The following is a 19,928-nucleotide window of genomic DNA, read 5'->3' on the forward strand; positions in this document are numbered from 1 at the left end:
CCCTGGGGATGGTGCGGGCTGTTGGGGCCCAGCGCCCCCTGCCGGCTCAGGAGAAGGTGCGGGCTGGGGAACCCCAGCGCCCCCAGTGTCCTAGTGCTCTTAGACCATCTCATCCCCCAGCCCCTCAACAGCCATCACTGAGCCTTCAACCTGCACCAGCTCTACGCTGTCGTCCTCCCCCGATCACCTCAGCATCCCCTGGGCCAGGCTGAGGGAGGTAATGATGAGCCTCCCGCTCCTGTGAGCATCCATCCCTACGCAAGTCTGAGGGACCCTGGTCACTGCCCTATTAACCCTGTAGGGCACCTTGACTGATCCTGTCACTAACCCACAGACAGTGCTTCTGTTTTTTGGCATTTATTAATTTTATTGGGGGTGGGGGTATTTTCAGCAGTGCTTGAGTTTTATGTAGCTGTCCAAAAAAACAGGTGGGGTTGCGGCTTTCTCTTTGAATATACACCGATTTCTTTCTTTTTTTTAATTGGGGTATTTATCAGTTGCACTAGAAAATCAGAAGCCAGCCTGCAGCGTAGCATGAGAACTTCCATACATACTTGGGTGAAGTGGGCAGAAGAAACATATGGTGCACGGTAATAGGTATGTGTTGTCAGACGTCACCAGTGTGGTGCTCTGCTCTATCTAATGTTGATAACAGCTGCGTGCGTGCGTGTGCTCGTTGTGTGCTGCCCCAGCTCTGCGCAGATCACTGGCACAGCAGATCTCCAGCGAACTGCCCAATGACCACAGACTCTGATAAGGTACGAAGGCACCCGGCCAGGTTTATTGCCAAATGAAACAGTCTCTAGCTCCCCAGATGAGATGTCTATAGTTCTGCTAGTACGTAGTGCTCCCTGACAATGCCTGGGAATGTTAGGCCTGGGACCATGCCCGAGGAATGTAATATTATGATTGAGCCTTAGAGGCACACCGAATAATTAATATATATGAATAATATGGATATGGTGTATATATTTGTAGTGTATACATGCATATATGTATGTATGTGTACCTATAACAGCACTTTATATCCAAGCATAACAATTCTTTTCCAATCTGGTGGTGTAATTTGGCCCTTGTGGTACTGCAGATAGCAACCTACTTTTCTAAGGGCAATTACAGTTACCATCTGTATCATTATTAGTAGTTGGCTGAGTGTTTTGAAATACTGGGATAGGGACTGTGATAATGTGTCCCACACTGCTATGTATATGAGAAGTAAAACAGAAATGTGGAGTAGTGACACTACCAGTGAGGCTTTTATATATAAATATATTGTAATTAGTTACTACACAGTACTATCCATCCATGTTATAGATTACCCTTACTGCTGGTTGTCACCCTCTGGTAAGCGGCACTGGGCAGGAAACAGAAGTGGCTAGCTTCTCTGTTCCATTGGTTCAACTGCTCTGTGATACACCAGTAGTTGATGTAGATCCAGTTGTTTTTTATGGCTACTGTCTTCCAGATAACCAACTGAATGGACGGTAACCAATTTATCAAATATTGCTGTGTCATTATTTGTATCCCGACACTGAATACGCTTATTTTGAATAACATGTACCTTAGTTAGGCTGTAGTGTCAGTAATCCAAATTATGACTGGTACTAACAGGAAATTTGTTTACCCAGTTTGTAGTTACTGTGTAACTTAATTTCTTTACCAATTTGTTTTTTTCCTTGCCTTCATGTTGTTTGCTGCCATTCATTTGTTGATTTTTACCTGTGTTGGTTAAGCAGTTTGGCAAGGTTATGCACATTGTAAATGTTGTATGGCAATAATGCAGTACAGCAATAATACAGCAATAAAACGGTAATACAGTAGTACAGCAATAATACAGTTGTTTTTACACAGTAACCAAGTTGAAATTAAATGATAGTTTATCCTGGTCCAGCTAGTGGTTTTTAGCTGATTGATAACTTAATTGTCCATATATGGTACATAGAGGTGTATTTGACCAGTCTCTTATTTATAAAGCACTTCATTTTTCTTTTCTTGATGCTTGGGGGTTTCTTTTGGTGTCTTCGGGGTGTGATATTTTCTGGTGTCTTTGGTCTGTGGGATGGAACTTAAACAACTTTTGTTAGTTAACATAGTAAAGTTTTTTGTTTGTTTTCCTTTTTTGTTTTTGTTTTCAGTAACCCAAACTTAATACAAAATTTATCTAAGTTGGTTTATAATGTAATAGTGACAATGTAATAGGGACTGAGTCTTTTATAATACAAGCTATACTTTTGCAATTGTTGTATAGACATTCATTTTTATTTGAGGTGCATTACTAATATTTTATACTAAATGTAATGCTTAACTGCTAAAATAAATGCTCACAATCTTTCTTTGTTACTGTTACTTGCCCCACCAATTTTGTGGCATGCTGTTTTAACCACTTAACAGCCATGGTTATAGTTTGCAATAGTCTACATTTCAAGGCTACTGTCTCTGCTCTAGCCTTACAAATTACATTACATGTTTCTTCCCCATTATATTTTTTAAACTCTGTGGGGATTTGCAGGGAGAGGTTAAGGGGGTTCCCTAGTTTGTGGTTTTCTGTCATGTTAGATCATGATTCCTACAGCAGACAGCTCGCTTACTCACCAGATCAGCCGTTGGGGTCACCAATGTTGTCAGACATCACCGCTGTGGTGCTCTGTTCAATGATGATAACAGTCGGCTACGTGCGTGCGTTCCCTCTGTGTACTGCCCCAGCTCTGCGCAGATAGCTGACACAGCAGACCCCGAGAGAACTGCCAATGACCACACACTCTGATAAGGTAGGAAGTCACACACCCAGGTTTATTGCCAAACAAAATACAGTCTGTAGCTCCCCAGATCAGATGTCTATAATTCTGCTAGTAAGTATGTGCTCCCTGACAATGGACAGGCTCAGTCAGTGGCGGGATTTACCACTGCCCCCTAGGTCAGACAAAGACATACACTCAGGGATCCATTCTTTTACACAGGTACAAAAAAGTTACACATCACTCCTGACGTATTGAGATTCAACCCCTTTACGTAGTAAGGTTCCACCTCTCACCTTGTACATGTTGGTTCAAACAAAACAACTCTATCCATCATATTACCCTTTTGCCTGTCTTTAGGATGGGTCAGCCTGTCCTTGTTATCTGTGTGGAATGTACAAGTGTCAGAGTGTTCTGGTACCTTTTAGGTATGTGTATTTTTGCAACATCAGCCCTTTCCTTGCCAGCTTCTCTGAGCAGGGCCTGCCTCTGGCTCACAGTTTAACTTTGCTTTATTTTAATAAAGTCTTGACCATTACTTTAGTTCAGGCCTTAGGCCACATACCGGGCCTCTGATACAAGGGTTTATGTTTCAGGGCCTCATCTTACTACAGTATGTTGGCAAACAGAAGTGTAGTGGCTGGAGGGGACTTCATCGTCCTTGGCCATCCCTGACTCTGACAGATGCTTGTCCAACTCGTACTTAAAAACTTCCCATGAGGGATTCCATACTGTCCATTAATTCATACAGATCATGACTCAGGTCCCCCCCCCAAAATCATGACTGGCTGGTTTAGAAATAATGAGATAAAAAAATAAAAAAATGTGTTTATTTGCCTTGGACTTTTCTGAGCCTTAAGGGTGCTTTACTATGCAACTATGAGTGCTAGAAATTTACATTTGCAAAAAATAAAAAATAAAATAAAAAATCAAAGCTGAGATTCACATGCAATCCCCTCATTCCAGCAGTCTGAACTTTAAGAAAAAGTACTGCAAGTTTTGCAATAATATCACCGGAGCTGGCCACTCTGCTGATGAGCTGTAAACATGAGGAGTATTCTGTGGTAAAGTCTTAGGACTAGAATCTCAGCTAGATCGGCCTGGTTGCACCTATGGTGACCAGACAGCAAGTGTGAAAAATCGGGACAGAGGGTGGGGGTAATAGGAGCCTATATAAGAAAAAGCCCCAAATATCAGGACTGTCCCTATAAAATCGGGATATCTGGTCACCCTAGTTGCACCTGCTTACCTTTGGCGGGGCTCTGCCTGGATGGAGAGATGTATGCAAATAGATCAAATTTCCGAAGTCTTTAGTCCTCAGATTTCATTATAGAGAGCCCAAGCAGAACAGAGGTCCCGTGTGCAGCATGCCTGGATGCATTATGAACCGAAATAATGCAGAACATAGTTTAACTGTTAATTGTATGCAATTTGGGGCAGGGACCATCTCCTATTATATGTGCGTAGCAAAATGGAACTTTGATCTCATTTGGCGCCTCTAGGTACTGAACATAATAGGATTTCACATGACATATAGATGTTATATAAAAACATAAAATACTATTGCTGGAAAGTTGCAACGTAACACTACTTTATTTCTTAGAATTCAGAACAATACACACAAGTACTTAAAAACAGAGAGACACAAAGCGGGTGACTCCCTAAAACAGAGAGACACAACTCACTTAAAGCTGGCTCTCTGCAGACTGTCTGCTGAGAAAGACCCAGATCACATGCTTCCCTATATAGCCCCCAAACCTGCAAGGAGGACCAGCAAACCCCTTACAAATTACAGTGATAGCATCTTATTTTAATACAGCTTTCAATACACTACAAATACAAATAATAAAATAGCACAGTCCCATTTTGAATGTTGTTTTCAGTGTTGGCATCACAATTTGAAGATATAGCTGAGATTCAAAAGGTTCAGTGAAGGACAGTAAAGATGGTTAGAAGTCTTTTATGAGGATATGTCTATAGAAAGAGACTGAAAAGGGAAAGCACAGTAAACTACAAAACATAATGAGCTAGTACTCTGAACACAGGATGGGAAGCCAGGAGCTCCCCGAGTTCTGATCTCAGCTCTGCTAGTAACTCATTGTTGGCCTTGGGCAAGTCACCTAACCTTGCTGCCTCAGTTTCTTCATCTGCATATTACCTACCAAATGATATAGTTTTGAGCATTAATTACTATTTGAACAAAACTTTGAAAATGTAAACACTCTAACAGCTTTAAGTATTATAGCATAGCCTAGACTGTGGGGACAGGTACATTAGAAATACTGTGAAAGATATATAAGCTCTTATTTGAGGTATTTAAAATTAAAAATCAGACCTGTTTTTTTTATGTGGTCCCTTGTAAAAGAACATAATAAGGCATCTGGCCCTGTCAGTTCAGAGTCCACAAATTCATGGATTAATTTCCTGTTGTTAGTTAAGTAGTTTTCCAGTGTACTCCTTACCTTTGATCTCAAGAGCAAGGGGTCACTTGAAATTAATGGTTGGTACTTTTGATATAAAACAAAATAATTCTTCACAGTGTGTTTAGTCAGTGAGCTGAATTCACTAATACAGGAGGTCAGAACATTATATGCTGTAGCTGGCTTTAATAATGGCCTGGATAATTCTGTGACCAGAAAAACAAAATTATAGCTACAAAGGCAATGTTAGAGCCCATTGAATTTGATACTCCGGGTATTAAATGTTAGCCCCAGGGTCAGAAGGATCTCTTCCCCATGAAAAGCATTTCACAGTTTCTGAGGTGCATTAGGTTGGTGGACATTCTGCTTTCCTGTGAAATAATGACAGTAGTTAGGATACTGGTCCTAGTATTGCAAACCTGATGGCCCTACATTTTCCAGTGCAGAGGGCACTATGCCTCACTTAAACCTTTCATTAAGGCTTTAGATAGAATATACTGGTGTAGCGAGACCTTGTTTGGGTCCATTGACAAATTTTGTTGTTAAGCCAAAATCAACTTGGGAAGATGCTGATGTTGGTCCATCCTCTGGTGCATTTAAGACAATCACAAAGAAAAGTACCACAGGGGTTTGCGTAGTACCTACCCTGATCCTGCTTGTTTCTTATTCACTGAACCATCATAATGCAAATGTTCAGATTTCTGGCAAATGTAGCATGTGACCTCCCTCCTAAGGTGAGCACAGTTGGCAATGATTCCCTTGTGCATCAGGCTGCAGGTGCTCCTGAGCACAGCTGCAGGCAGGCAAGTACTCACACAGTAAAGAAAAAAAAACACACAAGCATCAAGAGATGATAAAATGAGATTTTAACAAAAGGTAAACAGATAATCAGGGAAAACAACAGAAAGGAACAGTCAGTGTTGTTACTTCAGCTTCGTAATAAAAACACAGACAATGATTACGAAATAATACATTTATAATTGTGTTCAGAAAAATTCCCATCATTAAATACAAGTTCATACTAATCTTCAGGCCACTTTAAAATTAATAGAACTCTATCTGAAATGTAACTAATGTTTACTGTTCTGAAATGTTTTACAAACATAGGCCCCCAAATGTTCTACAAAATGTGTCCACCCACACAGAGCCTTGTGGGGCCTATATAGACCTTAATGGGTTTATAACTGATACATTAATTACAGAGATCACTTCAAGTAATGAACTGGAGTCACTTCTGGTGTTAAACTTGAGAGCTGTTCAACAATGCTCGGTGACACTGCATAATAGTTTGGGTATTTGGTATAACTTTATTGAGAGGGAATGATTAAAAAATGAGTAAATTACCTCTTAGAAAGTTAGAAGGACACTACTGACTGAGGTAAAGGGACAAATTTGGCTCATTAGAACAAGAAGGCAGGCTGGGGTTTTCAAAGGAGCCTGAAGGAGTTACACATCCAAATTTCATTGAAAGTCACTGGGAGTTGGGTGCCTGACTTCCTTTGCCTCCTTGGAAACTCCCAGCCTGGATAAAGCTCAGTCTCAGCAGCAAGTGCATTGAAATGTTCATTGCAAATGGGAGGCAATGTTATACATAAATGCAATTTTTTTGTCTCACATTTTAAGCAAAGTAATCTGACACATAAGCATTTTGCTGTGGAAAGATTTTCCTGGCATTCAACACTTAAAAGACATTGCAAGAGTGAATGCCTGGGATAGGTCAGCATAACTACAGGCTACAGCTCTCAGGGGCATGAATTTGTCCCAGCTCTGAGGCTGATGTGGCATAGCTATGAAGGTGTTTTTTCTGCCAGTGCAGGAACACTACCTGCTCAAATAATATTAGCTTTGGCAACAGAAGGACTCTTCTGTTAGCGTAGCTGTATCTATACTGGGTGTCAGAGTAGCAGCTGTAAGTCTGTATCTGCAAAAAGAACAGGAGGACTTGTGGCACCTTAGAGACTAACAAATTTATTTGAGCATAAGCTTTCGTGGGCTAAAACCCACTTCATCAGATACATGCAGTGGAAAATACAGTAGGAAGATATATATACACAGAGAACATGAAACAATGGATGTTACCATACACACTGTAATGAGAGTGATCAGCTAAGGTGAGCTATTACCAGCAGAAGAGAGAAAAAAAAACTTTTTGTAGTGGTAATCAAAAATGGTCCATTTCCAGCAGTTAACAAGAAGGTGTGAGGAACTTTATTCAAGCCTAATTTAAATGGGTCATTACACAAAGTTTATTTCCCTCCGCCCCTTACAGTTCCTCACACTTTTTTTTTCTCTCCTGCTGGTAATAGCTCACCTTTACTGATCACTCTCATTACAGTGTGTATGGTAACACCCATTGTTTCATGTTCTCTGTGTGTGTGTGTATATCTATCTATCTATCTATCTATATATCTATATATATCTTCCTACTGTATTTTCCACTGCATGCATCTGATGAAGTGGGTTTTAGCCCACGAAAGCTTATGCTCAAATAAATTTGTTAGGTGCCTCAAGGACTCCTGTTCTTTATACTGGGTGTGTTTGTCAACATAGTGATGCCGGTATAAGTTTTAAGTTTAGACCAAGCCTAAAACTAGCCTCCTTTTTCCTCCTTTACAGAAACTGTCCATTAATAATGACAGGGTTGCTTTCCCTACAAATCAGTTCTCTACATTTGTTTTTTTCCTTTGCTTCTTAATTTCTCATTTCCTCTGCTATCACTTTTAATTGTAACTTTGTGCCAGAAATCTTTAACCCCGCAGAGCATTTGGGGATGCAGTTTGTATGAAAGACAGAAATCATTGTGGTGTGTTATATCATATTGCTATATGCCAAATTATTTATAGACCCACCGTAGTATGGTATATAATTAAGCCAATACAGGTAGAAGTAAAACCATTTCATGGCTTAAGAAAGCTCTTCATTCTGTGGTTATATGCAGAGTTCCCTTTTTTTTCTGCACGGTCTCCTAATTAATCATCCGTCATCATTTCTAACGTACCTCTCAGAGTTGCATTTAAACAGAGAGCAGAGTTATAAAAGAAACACAGAGAGAGCTGCCCAGAGGCCAGTTTTCAGAAACAGAACAAAGAATCTGAAAGGCACCCTTAGGATTCTGCTGGGAACCTCAAAGAACATTTTCTGGAGGAGTGACTGGGTATCCCTTTTACAGATTACCTTGTCTTCCATGCACTGGGAAATGAGAGTCTGGAACCTGCTCCCAGTCAGTAAACTCTTGACAGTGGACTAGACTGCAGCTGTGCTAATAAGTAAGAAAAACCTTAACTTCTAGCAGCTGTTCTCTGCAACCTTGGCTTTTCTGCTGCCTTTTAAGATGGAAGATACTATTTATAATTTTCTACAGTATTTATTGTATACCATACGTAATCAAAATTTGCTTGCCTCTTATTTCCGTGTGAATACTTATCATGTTTATTAATGAATAGGCTGTTAATGCTATTGCAGATGTCTAATCAGCTTGTCTAATGATTTAAAATGACACTTCTGTTTGATCAGAGAGACAAGGTGGGTGAGGTAATTTCTTTTATTGGACCAACTTCTGTTGGTGAGCAAGACAAGCTTTGGAGGCACACAGAGCTCTTCCTCAGGTCTGGGAAAAGGTACTTGCAATGTCATAGCAAAATGCAACATGGAATGGATTGCTTAGAGCACACAGTATAAGGGCCCATTCAAGGTAGAGTGGCCAGTTAACACCAATAAAAGATTTTACTTTGCCCACCTTGTCTCTGAAATATCCTGGGACCAACACGGCTACATCTACCCTGCATACATTTTCGTTCGATTACATTTTCAGTAATTTAACATACAAACCCAGCAGTAAATGATACAGTACAATGGTAAATATATCCAAAAAGTTTGTAGTATCACATGAGTATGGAAATGCCTCTTTAAAGAGTTAATTTTTCTGTACTGGGATGATGGAAAAATGAAAATGATGGGGAAATTGAGGGTCCAGGAATCTTAGGGCAGGTCTGCACTTAAAACGCTGCTCGGCACAGCTGCCCAAATGCAACTGCACTGCTGTAGCACTTTAATGAAAACACTCTAAGCCAGGGGTGGGCAAACTTTTTGGGGCGAGGGCCACATCTGGGTGAGGAAATTGTATGCAGGGCCGGGGCAGGGGGGGTGGAGTGCGGGATGTGGAGGAAGGGGCTCAGGACAAAGGATTGGGGCAGAGAAGGGGTGCAGCGTGTAAGAGGGGGCTCCGGGACGGGGGTGGGGGTACAGGAGGGGTGCGGAGTGCAGGACGGGGCTCAGGGCAGGGAGTTGGGGTGCACGGGGTGCAGGGTGCAGCAGGGAGCTCAGGGCAGGTGGTTGGAATGCACAGGAGTGCAGAAAGGGGCTCAGGGCAGGGAGTTGGGTGCAGGAGGGGTGCGAGGTACAGGCAGAGGGCTGAGGGCAGGAAGTTGGGGCGGGGGCCAGGAGGGGTTTGAGCTCCAGCCTGGTGCCGCTTACCTAAAGGGGCTCCGGGGTGGCTGGGGCGCACCCCAGGGCCAGGGCAGGCTTCCTTCATGCCGGCCCGGTCCCCACGCCACGCCAGGAAGTGCTGCGGCCCCTGGGGGGGGGGGCAGAGGGCTCTGCGTGCACAGGGCGCCCTTTGCCTCACGGCCCGGAGGCTGCTTCTGAGAGCAGCGCCGGGCCCGCAGCACCACCAGGGGTAATCCCGCGGGCCGGATCCAAAGCCCTGAAGGGCCGGATCCGGCCCGCGGGCCATAGTTTGCCCATCCCTGCTCTAAGCCAATGGGAGAAAGCCCTCCAGTCAGCTTAGTTCATCCACCTCCGGGAGAGGCGGTAACTATGTCGGTGGGAGAAGCTCCCCTGCTGACATAGTGCTGACTAACCGGAGCTTGGGTCAGTATAACTACCTTGCTCAAGGGTGTGGCTTATTCATACTCCTGAGCGATGTACTTATACTGAAATAATTCTGTGGTGCAGACCAGGGCCTAGTGTCCATCCAAGGTCCCAGGGAAAATATGTGGTGGAAGAAGAATTAGAATCCACATCTCCTGGCTCCAAGGTAAAAATTTACAAACTTAGGTGTTAGGCACCCTAATCCATCTTTCGGCTACAAAATAGATGGCTTGATTTGCAGGCGTGCTGAGCCCCAGCTGCCTTCCTGTTAGACTATGTATGTGTTTAGTCTAATTTTTCAGTAATTTGAATGTGTTTTAGCAGAAATATGATCTAGCCATTGTCTGTAGATTTTTGTATAATTAGTAATGTTTATGGAAGAAGAACTGAACATCTGTATGAGGCTTGCAAACGGAATTTTAAAGAAATGCTATATTTCATATTTTTACAAGACCCTCTGGGTCTTTTCTTACACAAAGACATTTTTATTGGTATGATTTCTGTGTCTTTACATACAGATTAGGCAACAATTAAATAGCCCATCTTAGGGCTTGTCTCCACTACAGCCCTAACTCAACCTATGTTATTGACTTACAGCCTCCACAGTAATTACAGCCAATGGTGAAATCCATAGGTGCATGGCTTTTCAGGAGCTATACTGCCATTGAGGGCAAGTGGTCTTGGAGCTATTGTGCAGGCATGTGGATGGCCATGGCATGAGTCTTTGAAATTCGCATGGATCTCAGAAGGGCATCAAGTGTCAGGCCAAATTTGCTTCCAACTCCATAGTAGCAGATGGAGGCCAAGCTTGGCTCCCTTGAGACTGAGCAGTTAGAAACACCACAGGTCCAACCAAACTCATGCACTTTCCTGACCAGCAAAGAACTAGTTCCCCACAGGATATAAACATAGAGAATGGAGTAGGACTTGGATGTTACACAACATCTTGTTTTCATGAACTCAAAATTAAAAATAGTTCCTCTGCAGCAGAAGTTTCCAAACCTGCGCTTGCTAGATCACTGGGGATTGGCAGAGTACTTGCTGATGGGTCATGGAAAACTGCTAGGTCATGGGATGCTAGCTCTTTTCCTTTCCAGCTGCTAAACCACTTTACAGAAATTAAAATACACTAAATACTTTCACAGTGTTATTTTTCCATGTAAAGAATTGCTGTAGTTGCCACAGACAAATTATGTGAGTCGGAATGGGAGGGAATGCAATCATGCCTGAGGACGTTCTTAGTGAGACAGTCTCTCTCTTAAGATGTAGTCCAGGGGTTGGCAACCTACGGCACACGTGCCAAAGGTGGCACACGAGCCGATTTTTCATGGTACGCAGGGCGGGCAGGAAAGAACCAAGGCTGGCAGCGGGCTGAGACTGCCGCTCTGGGGTTCCTGCTGCTGGCCCCTTGCCAGCCGGGGTCCCCGCAACCCCACTCACCTTCCTTCCAGTTGTAGTTCCAGTGCAGGCCCCCTGCCAGCGAGGGTCCAGGCTTCCAGCCCTGCTCAGCCCTACTAGCTGCCAGCTCCACTCACCAGAGCTGCCGATCTGGGGTTCCAGCCGCTGACCTCCTGCCAGCCGGTTATTAACTTATAACTCAGAAGCCTGTGTACAGCTTAAAGTATCTAAATAGGTGCCACCAGACATTGGAAAACTCAGCAAGGAAAAACAAGGGCAAGGATCACACTAAACTAATAAGATCTGATTTTTAATTTAATTTTAAATAAAGCTTCTGAAACATTTTGAAAACCTTGTTTACTTTACATATAACAGTAGTTTGGTTATATATTATAAACTGATAGAGAGACCGTCTAAAAACATTCAAATGTATTACTGGCACGCGAAGCCTTAAATTAGAGTGTATACATGAAGAGTTGGCACAGCACTGACGAAAGGTTGCTGACCCCTGGTCTAATACAAACAAAAATGGCTTCTCTTACACCCAGTAATAAACACAGACATGCAAGTCCCTGGAGAATGTAGCCCATAGGGCTAGCCTGCTAGCATGTTTTATTATATACCGCAAGAACATGGAAGTAACGGTTCAGGCACATCCAGCAATAACAGTGTTGACAGGAGGTAAGTTAGTAAAATAGTGTATGTGGAAGGGAAGGAGGGTAGAATGAAGGTTGTGGTGTGTGCAGAGACAACCTGTACCTGCTGATAGTGGGGGGAGGAGGGGGAGAGGACACAATTTAAAGGTTTGGCCTCAAGTCATACCCCCGCCCCCCAGGCTGACCCCGCTCCTTTACCCTCAGTCTCCCACTCCGGAAAGCAGCGGCCCCTCCCTAAGCTCCCAGATTTTGCTCCTGCCTCTCCCTGCGGGGTGCAGCTTGCAGCTCACCAGTGCCAACAGCTGCTGCACAGGGAAGGGGGATCTGCCACACCATGTGACCCACATGCCCCCCCCCTCCCTCCATGTCCTCTTTAGGTGGGTGGTCCACAGAAATTTGGTAATGGCAAGATGTGTACCTGCAGGGGAAGGAGTGGAGGGTAGGCACTGTAAGGTGGCAACCTAATTTCCTTAATTTTGTTTATTTGCATGTAGCAACCTCAGATGTTACACTACAAACTTTGTGTGTTAATTTATAGATAAGGGGCTGCATCTTGTATTGTCTAGTTGAAATGGGCTGAGGCGAGTGCTGATAACTAACCATTATCGTTTATTACCAACAGGCTATGGCCATCGTGATGAGCATTTTTCCAGTTCTCCTTTGGAGAATGATGGTGTTTCAGGCAAACTTATTGCAAGCTAAAGGAAGTAAGTAATTTTCTTCTAGTGATACTTGAAGTTTTTGTTCTTTTGCCATTTATATACTTACATTTTTCACGCTTCATCATTTGTTCTCCCGGGGGTCTCTGTCACCTTGTCCTTCTAAATTGTCAGTCCCATCCTTTATCTCTGCTAATATTTATGCCTTGTTTCCTTGTTCAGCATACATATGTTCCACACATATATGTAGGTTTGGCAGAATTCAATTTTTTTTAAATTATTTCAATGGATAATACCAATGTTTATTTTAAGCCTTTTTTCCAATTTTTATTGATTCTAATTTTCACACTTCGGCAAAATTATGGGTGTGTGTATCAGACAGTTATTTAATGACAACAGGTGTTGTTATTAAAAAAGTTAAAGCTTTATACCATTAAAACACTAATTGTCAAAATCAGATGTCAAAATATACAAAGTAAATATCCTCAAATCAAACAAGAATAATTTCTCAAGCAGCATTTCTCTTACTTTACCTATTTATAAATTTTGATTACCGATGGAAATATTTTTCATCGGTTTCTGTGTGTGTGTGTGCGTAGGGTGAAAGCGATGTATATGGACATTTGACAATAAAAATCTAATCCTGGGAAGCCTACACATATAAATTATTGTGTTTTCAATTAAATCTCTCTGTATGGTTTAATATACATTTACCCCAGGGACAAAACTCAATTCCATCTTGTTTGTAAGGCCCTGATTGTGCAAACTGATCTGTGGATGACAGCCCTGGGCCAACACAAATGCCCATGGACCTCAGGGATCCATCCATGTAAATCAACTTGAAGGATCCAAAAGTATATTTTTTAAACGAACCAGATGTGATAGTAGGTTACTCAACTCCATGAACTTAAAGTAATCTGGTTTTCATAATAATTTTAGCTTGGTTAGGTTTTAATTAAATTCCTATTCAATAATCAATTTGCTCCTAACTCTCAGCCTTTTGCCCGCATATAAGAAACATGTTTTATAAGAAGCTATTGAATGAATGCAGTCTAACATTTAAATGAAGTCTGTAACCTTTTTCCTGTAGTGATAGTTACTTGAAAGTAGCTATTGCTCTGAACTACTCACTATTACTAGTTTATTCATTAGTATATCATTAATTCTTTTGTTTTCTACCTTAATCAACAGTTCAGGTTCTCCCACCTGTTAACTTCACTCTCACAGTCTCTGCACTAGCAGAAGTACTTTTGCAATGGAAACCAAACCCTGACCAAGAAAAGAACTACACTGTTGAATACAATGTGGAAATTCTGACTCCTGAGAGGGAACCGGTAAGTGTAAAGTATGGCTAATACATGTTGGGTTAAATGTGCTATATCAAATTCAAACCCAAGATTTACTGATTAAGATATGACTTTCAGATACATTGGCTCATCAGATTTACTTTTGGTTTTGAATCATAAACAAATATATTAACCCAGATCCATCTCTCTCTCTGTCTATGGGAACAACTCTGTTCCAAGGGAGATTAACCCCAGGAGATAGCAGGTGTCAGTACTGCTATCACTCTTCCCAAGGAATTCTACTAAGTGAGGGCAGTTTTAATTTTTGGCCCGTTGAAGGCTGTCCAGGAGAGGTATTGAATCAGCACTGTTTCTGGATGGTATAATCCACCACTGATGTTACTGCATTTATTGCAGATTGACACCAGTATATAGATAGCATTTGAGTCCATGTTTTACCAAAATTCTGTACATGGAAACCTTCATTTAACCCATTTCCAGTATGCAATCCCCCATCTTAAGCACTACATTTAAAGTACCTTCATATAGGTTCAAATATCATACGATTTGAACCTTAGTTAAAGATCACTTTTGTTAGGAGATCAACCTTTGCTGGTCCTCTGAGTGAGAACCTAGGTTAGCTTTAATTGCAATTGATACTAATAAATTGTTTATTTTTCAAGTATGAGACAAAGAAAACTTGCAGTACCCGTACGGCTGTGCTTCATAATGGTTTTTCTGCACGTATTCAGACATTGCTTCTCTATAACAACTCGCGAATAGAAAGTAACTGGGTTACAGCTAAACTTCAAGCTCCACCAGGTAAGATGTGTTATGAACAAGGATTTAATTTTATGTTATGTTCTAGTCTGTAGACAAGAGAGCATGAAAAAGGATGACAGGTTAAAAACTTCAAAAGGAAGCCACATCTCCTGCTCTACATGGCATTGTTCTTATACAATAGTTTTCTTCCAGATTCCAATATCTTTATTCACACTGAATAGCATCTTACTCCTGATTATAACTGCATGACTTCATTTTGTCAATGGCTCTACTTGTGGAGCAAGGTGCTATTCAGTCTGAGTATGGGTATCAGAATTTGTCCCGCAGGAGAGACAACACATAAATTCCCAAGGAGCAGAAGATGGCTGAGATTTAGGGTATCAGTTAAGATTAGCCTGGTTTTGCCAATATAATTGATAAAGAGGAGGTGGAGTAGTGGTTTTGTCAGAGCAGGGAGTGGGCAGAGATATCATGAGGATGTGTAGGATCCTGAAATGAAAAGAACATAAAGATGCACATATTGGAAGATTAGTTGGCTCAGGGGACTGGTACCAGAATAACAGCCTTTTTCACCTGTAGGTCACTGGTTGACTTTAAATTACTATTACTTAAAAACTGTCGAGAGGTCTGTGAAATAAGTTGGGGAATCCTGTTTGGTTTCTAGTGGAGCTGATTCCTCATCACAGTTTTAACTAATTGTCTATCTATGCTGAAAGTACTGAATGGAGATGGGCACTATTTTTCAACCTTAGAAATGATCCCTAAAGGTCAAGATAGAGGAACTTTACATGGTAGGGATGCATGTAGAAGATTATACTGCTGTTGTAAGATTTCATCCTGTAAATGGACTCGCATTCTTCTAAATCAAATCTAACCATCCCACCCTTTGTTTTAAAAAACATACTCCTGTTTTAGGATTTTGAATTCTCCATGAGACAAGTCTGTAGCATTCGTCTCTTACAGAATTTTCATTTTCCCAGTTGTCCTCATCTCTATCCTGCATTGTTTTCATTGTTGGCCTGATATCCAGCAATATCAGCAATCAGAGCCTTGTGTTACAAAAAAGCTAAGCAAACAGGCCCCAGAGAATCATAGTTATCTCCATTGCTTCTTCTATCTCCATTCCAATCTGTATCTGATTTCAATCTCTCTGGAGCTCTTGTCATCTCCATGCTAGCCAGACTCACCCTTTGAAGCCCTCAAGCCTGGAATACATACTGCAGCTGTACAACTTTGATAATTCTTACAACAGAGTTCTTGAAAGACAGTAGCTGAGATCATCTAATCCCCTCTTATTTAATAATTCAGTTCACTTCTGCTCTAGAGACAGTTTAGACCAGCTCAAGTCTAAATGTGCCAATTACATCATAAAGCCTGAAGGGCAGTGTTGTATCTGTTCTAGCCTGACTTTCTTTATGCAAACATGTTCAACCAATTCTGCAGAAGAATGAAATGGATGTGATTTTAAGAAGCTTTTGATGTTTGACATGTTTATTTAGAGAGAGATAGGTCTGTTTATATATGTGTGTGTGTATGTATGTGTATTTGTCAGACATCATGCAAACTGCTTGAGAAAGCCTTATACTATTGAGCCTGATTCGAAACCTTACAAGTCAATGGGACTATGGAGATGCTTAAAATTATGCATGTGTGTAGTAGTAATTGAGCCTACAAATTTACCCTAATTGTGAGCTCAGTTGTAAGAAGTGAGTGAAAGTTCAGGAAATGTCACAATTATAGAATCCCAGGGTTGGAAGGGATGTCAGGAGGTCATCTAGGCCAACCCCCTGCTCAAAGCAGGACCAATTCTCAGACAAATTTTTGCCCCAGATCCCTAAGTGGCCCCCCTTAAGGATTGAATTCATAACTCTGGGTTTAGCAGGTGAATGCTCAGGCCAATGTTCAAACCACTAAGCTATCCCTCTCCCATACAATACAATAAATGTTGATGGGGAAAGGTACAAAAGGGAGACAGAATTAGCCTACTATTATAACTTAAGCACTGTGTTAAGCTCATGCCTGGTAAACAAGAAAAGTCTGGGACTGGCAATCAGTGAACAAAAAAATGAGGCAATGGGCTGTTCTGCCCATCATTGCCTTTTGGGTGCCTTAAAAGAAAAGACTTGTGGGTGGGGGGGAAGTCAAGCAGCAGCTGTCTGCCAATAACCAGCGACTGAAAGATGGGAAAACGGGAACAAGCAAGCTTCACCACCATGGCTTTCCTCCCTCCCCTGCCTACTGGAACCCTGGGATTCACTGTGACGCCAGTGGGTCTTTGTCATCCTACTACCAAGAGATATTTTGAACAGACTCGGCCGAAAGGCAAGACCCAGATGATATCACTACCCCCACTGGCTCTGGCTAAATCCCGGACACCATCTGGGGTCTGAGACTGTGTTGTTTTCTTCCCTGCCTGTATATCTTTTGCCCGCCCCACCTTATTTTTCTTCTCTTTCTTATCGCTCTTCATTTGCCTTCTATTTAATAGAAGTCTGGCTTAGCCAGCCAAGACTGCATACTTTTCCAATATGTCTGTGAGCCTGTGCCTAGAGAGGCAGATAAAAGCAGTGTCTAAATAGTCCAACACTGGTACAAGTTTGCCAAGTCTTGGAGTGGCTGATAAGACTGTGCCATGCTTGTGTTTCTCTAGCAGTAAGTTTGCAAATGAGCATTAACACCAGAGACAAAAGCTGCATTTTCTATCTTTCCTGTTCTTTTCTCTTCTCTTGTGTGTATTTGTCTTGTTTTGCCTTCTAGGAAATGGGATCAAACTTTAAAAAGAACAGCAACAGCAGCTCCAACCCACCTCAACTAACTTTTTCTCTTTTCCCCCAAAAGGGCCATTTAAGAGACTAATAAACAAAGATTTTTTCCTTCTAAAGACTCTCTATAGGTAAAGGAAAAGAGAACAAGGGATGCTGTTAAAATGAAAGTCTTGCTTAATACTTTACATTTTAAATGTTTTAACTGTTTTCCCTTCTTTTCTCCATCTTGAATAACAGGTTAAAAGGTTTTTTAATGATGTGTTTGCAATGGTACTAAGCAGGCTGAGGTCTTTGTTTTCCAAATGTTAAAGGTTGTTTAAAACCGTTTAATGTTAGAAAGTTACAGGGTCATGTTAACACCTTTAACTCTTTGGGCTGATATATAAGGCCTGACTTGAATATTGGGACAAACTTTAAATAATTACGGCTGAGTTGCGAACAAGACATGGAAAATCGTGGAAAAGTAATAATGGACCTTTATTAATAGTAGTAATTTGGAAAAGCCAAAGTAGACCTACTTGTTTAAGAAAAATTTACTGGAATTATATAAACACTGAAGTATTATGTTATGCCTGCTAATTTTTGATCACCAACCATTTTGCTGCAACTATATTACATTCATTTTAAAACAGTGACTGATACAATATAAAATTCAGAAGAGTAAAAGTCTCAACACAACTGCTGTAGAAATCGAGTCCAGTCACTTTAGCCTTTTACAGGCATTGAACGTTAGTGCAGTATTAATTGCATAATAAAAATGTCTGCAAAATTGTGGACTGTGCAAAGTAAGCTAATTAAAATAAAAACTGCAGTGGAAGCCACAAGGTCTGCAATTTGCATACTGTCGCAAATGAAGTAGGGCTGTACTCATATAGACCATCAAATGTAGTATAACGTGCTTAAGTGTTTGCTGGAATGGGGTTTAAAGAAATTGCTTCAAGTGAATGGGGCTAAGAGAAAATATTTTAAAACTTTCTAAAACATTTCTAAACATTGTTTCCCATAACCGAGGGGCATACACAGACTACGGGTATGTCTACACTACAAGAGTAGTTCGATTTAACTTAGGTCGAATTTGTGGATTCGACCTTATGAATTCGAATTTGTGTATCCACACTAAGGACACTAATTCGACTTTGTGAGTCCACACTAATGGGGCAAGTGTCGACATTGGAAGTGGTGCATTCTGGGCAGCTATCCCACAGTTCCCGCAGTCCCCGCTTCCCATTGGAATGCTGGGTAGAGCCCCCAATGCCTGCTGGGGGAAAAATGTGTCGAGGGTGGTTTTGGGTAACTTTGTCATTCAACCGTCACTCCCGCCCTCTCTCCCTGAAAGCGCCGACGGGAAATCTGTTACCGCACTTTTCTGGTCAGTGACAGCGCGGACACCACAGCACTGCGAGCATGGAGCCCGCTGCGATCATCGCTGCACTTATGGCCGTTGTCAACTCCTCGCACCTTATCGTCCACCTCTTCCACAGTCAGCTGCTGAGAAATCGGGCGAGGGGGCTCCGGCAGCGCGGTGAGGACATGAAGTGTCAGAGTGGCACAGACCTCTCACAAAGCACGGGATCCCGCGCCGCGGAGATCATGGTGGCAATGGGTCACGTTCATGCTGTGGGACGGCGATTCTGGGCCTGGGAAACAAGCACGGACTGGTGGGACTGCATAGTGCTGCAGGTCAGGGATGAATCACAGTGGCTGCGAAACTTCAGGATGCGTAAGGGCACTTTCCTTGAACTGTGTGACTTGCTGGCCCCTGCCCTGAAGCGCCAGGACACCCGGATGCGAGCAGCCCTGACTGTGCAGAAGCGAGTGGCCATAGCCCTCTGGAAACTTGCCACGCCAGACAGCTACCGGTCAGTAGCGAACCACTTTGGCGTGGGCAAATCTACCGTGGGGGTTGCTGTGATGCAAGTAGCTCACGCAATCGTTGACCTACTGCTCTCAAAGGTAGTGACCCTGGGAAACGTCCAGGTCGTCATAGATGGCTTCGCTGCAATGGGATTCCCAAACTGTGGTGGGGCTATAGATGGGACTCACATCCCTATCCTGGGACCGGCCCACCAGGCCAGCCAGTACATTAACCGAAAGGGCTACTTTTCAATGGTGCTGCAAGCACTGGTGGACCATAGGGGACGTTTTACCAACATCTACGTCGGGTGGCCGGGCATGGTTCATGACGCGCGTGTTTTCAGGAACTCTGGTCTGTTTAGACACCTGCAGGAAGGTAGTTTCTTCCCGGACCAAAAAATAACGGTTGGGGATGTGGAGATGCCTACAGTGATCCTCGGGGACCAAGCCTACCCGCTAATGCCCTGGCTCATGAAGCCCTATACAGGCGCCCTGGACAGTGA

General features: G+C 42.3%; 1 protein-coding gene across 9 annotated transcripts in view; it reads left to right on the forward strand.

Annotated features, from left to right (window-relative positions):
- The window catches only part of LOC120369542 (interleukin-5 receptor subunit alpha-like), a 42,538-nt gene that overhangs the window by 703 nt on the left and 21,907 nt on the right, over positions 1-19,928 (forward strand). Inside the window, exons 1-6 of one of the 9 annotated variants that reach the window (XM_039482990.1) lie at positions 34-217; positions 498-758; positions 8,325-8,421; positions 12,701-12,785; positions 13,929-14,071; positions 14,707-14,845. In XM_039482990.1, the coding sequence (XP_039338924.1) occupies positions 12,704-12,785; positions 13,929-14,071; positions 14,707-14,845 (364 nt within the window). In that variant the 5' untranslated portion in view covers positions 34-217; positions 498-758; positions 8,325-8,421; positions 12,701-12,703. Of the gene's footprint in view, positions 1-33; positions 218-497; positions 759-8,166; positions 8,422-12,427; positions 12,456-12,700; positions 12,786-13,928; positions 14,072-14,706; positions 14,846-19,928 lie in introns of those variants that run through there. The other 8 variants (XM_039482987.1, XM_039482989.1, XM_039482994.1 and 5 more) reach the window with 8 other exon arrangements.

Source organism: Mauremys reevesii, linkage group 7 (assembly GCF_016161935.1).
Source record: "Mauremys reevesii isolate NIE-2019 linkage group 7, ASM1616193v1, whole genome shotgun sequence".
Taxonomy (NCBI): domain Eukaryota; kingdom Metazoa; phylum Chordata; order Testudines; family Geoemydidae; genus Mauremys; species Mauremys reevesii.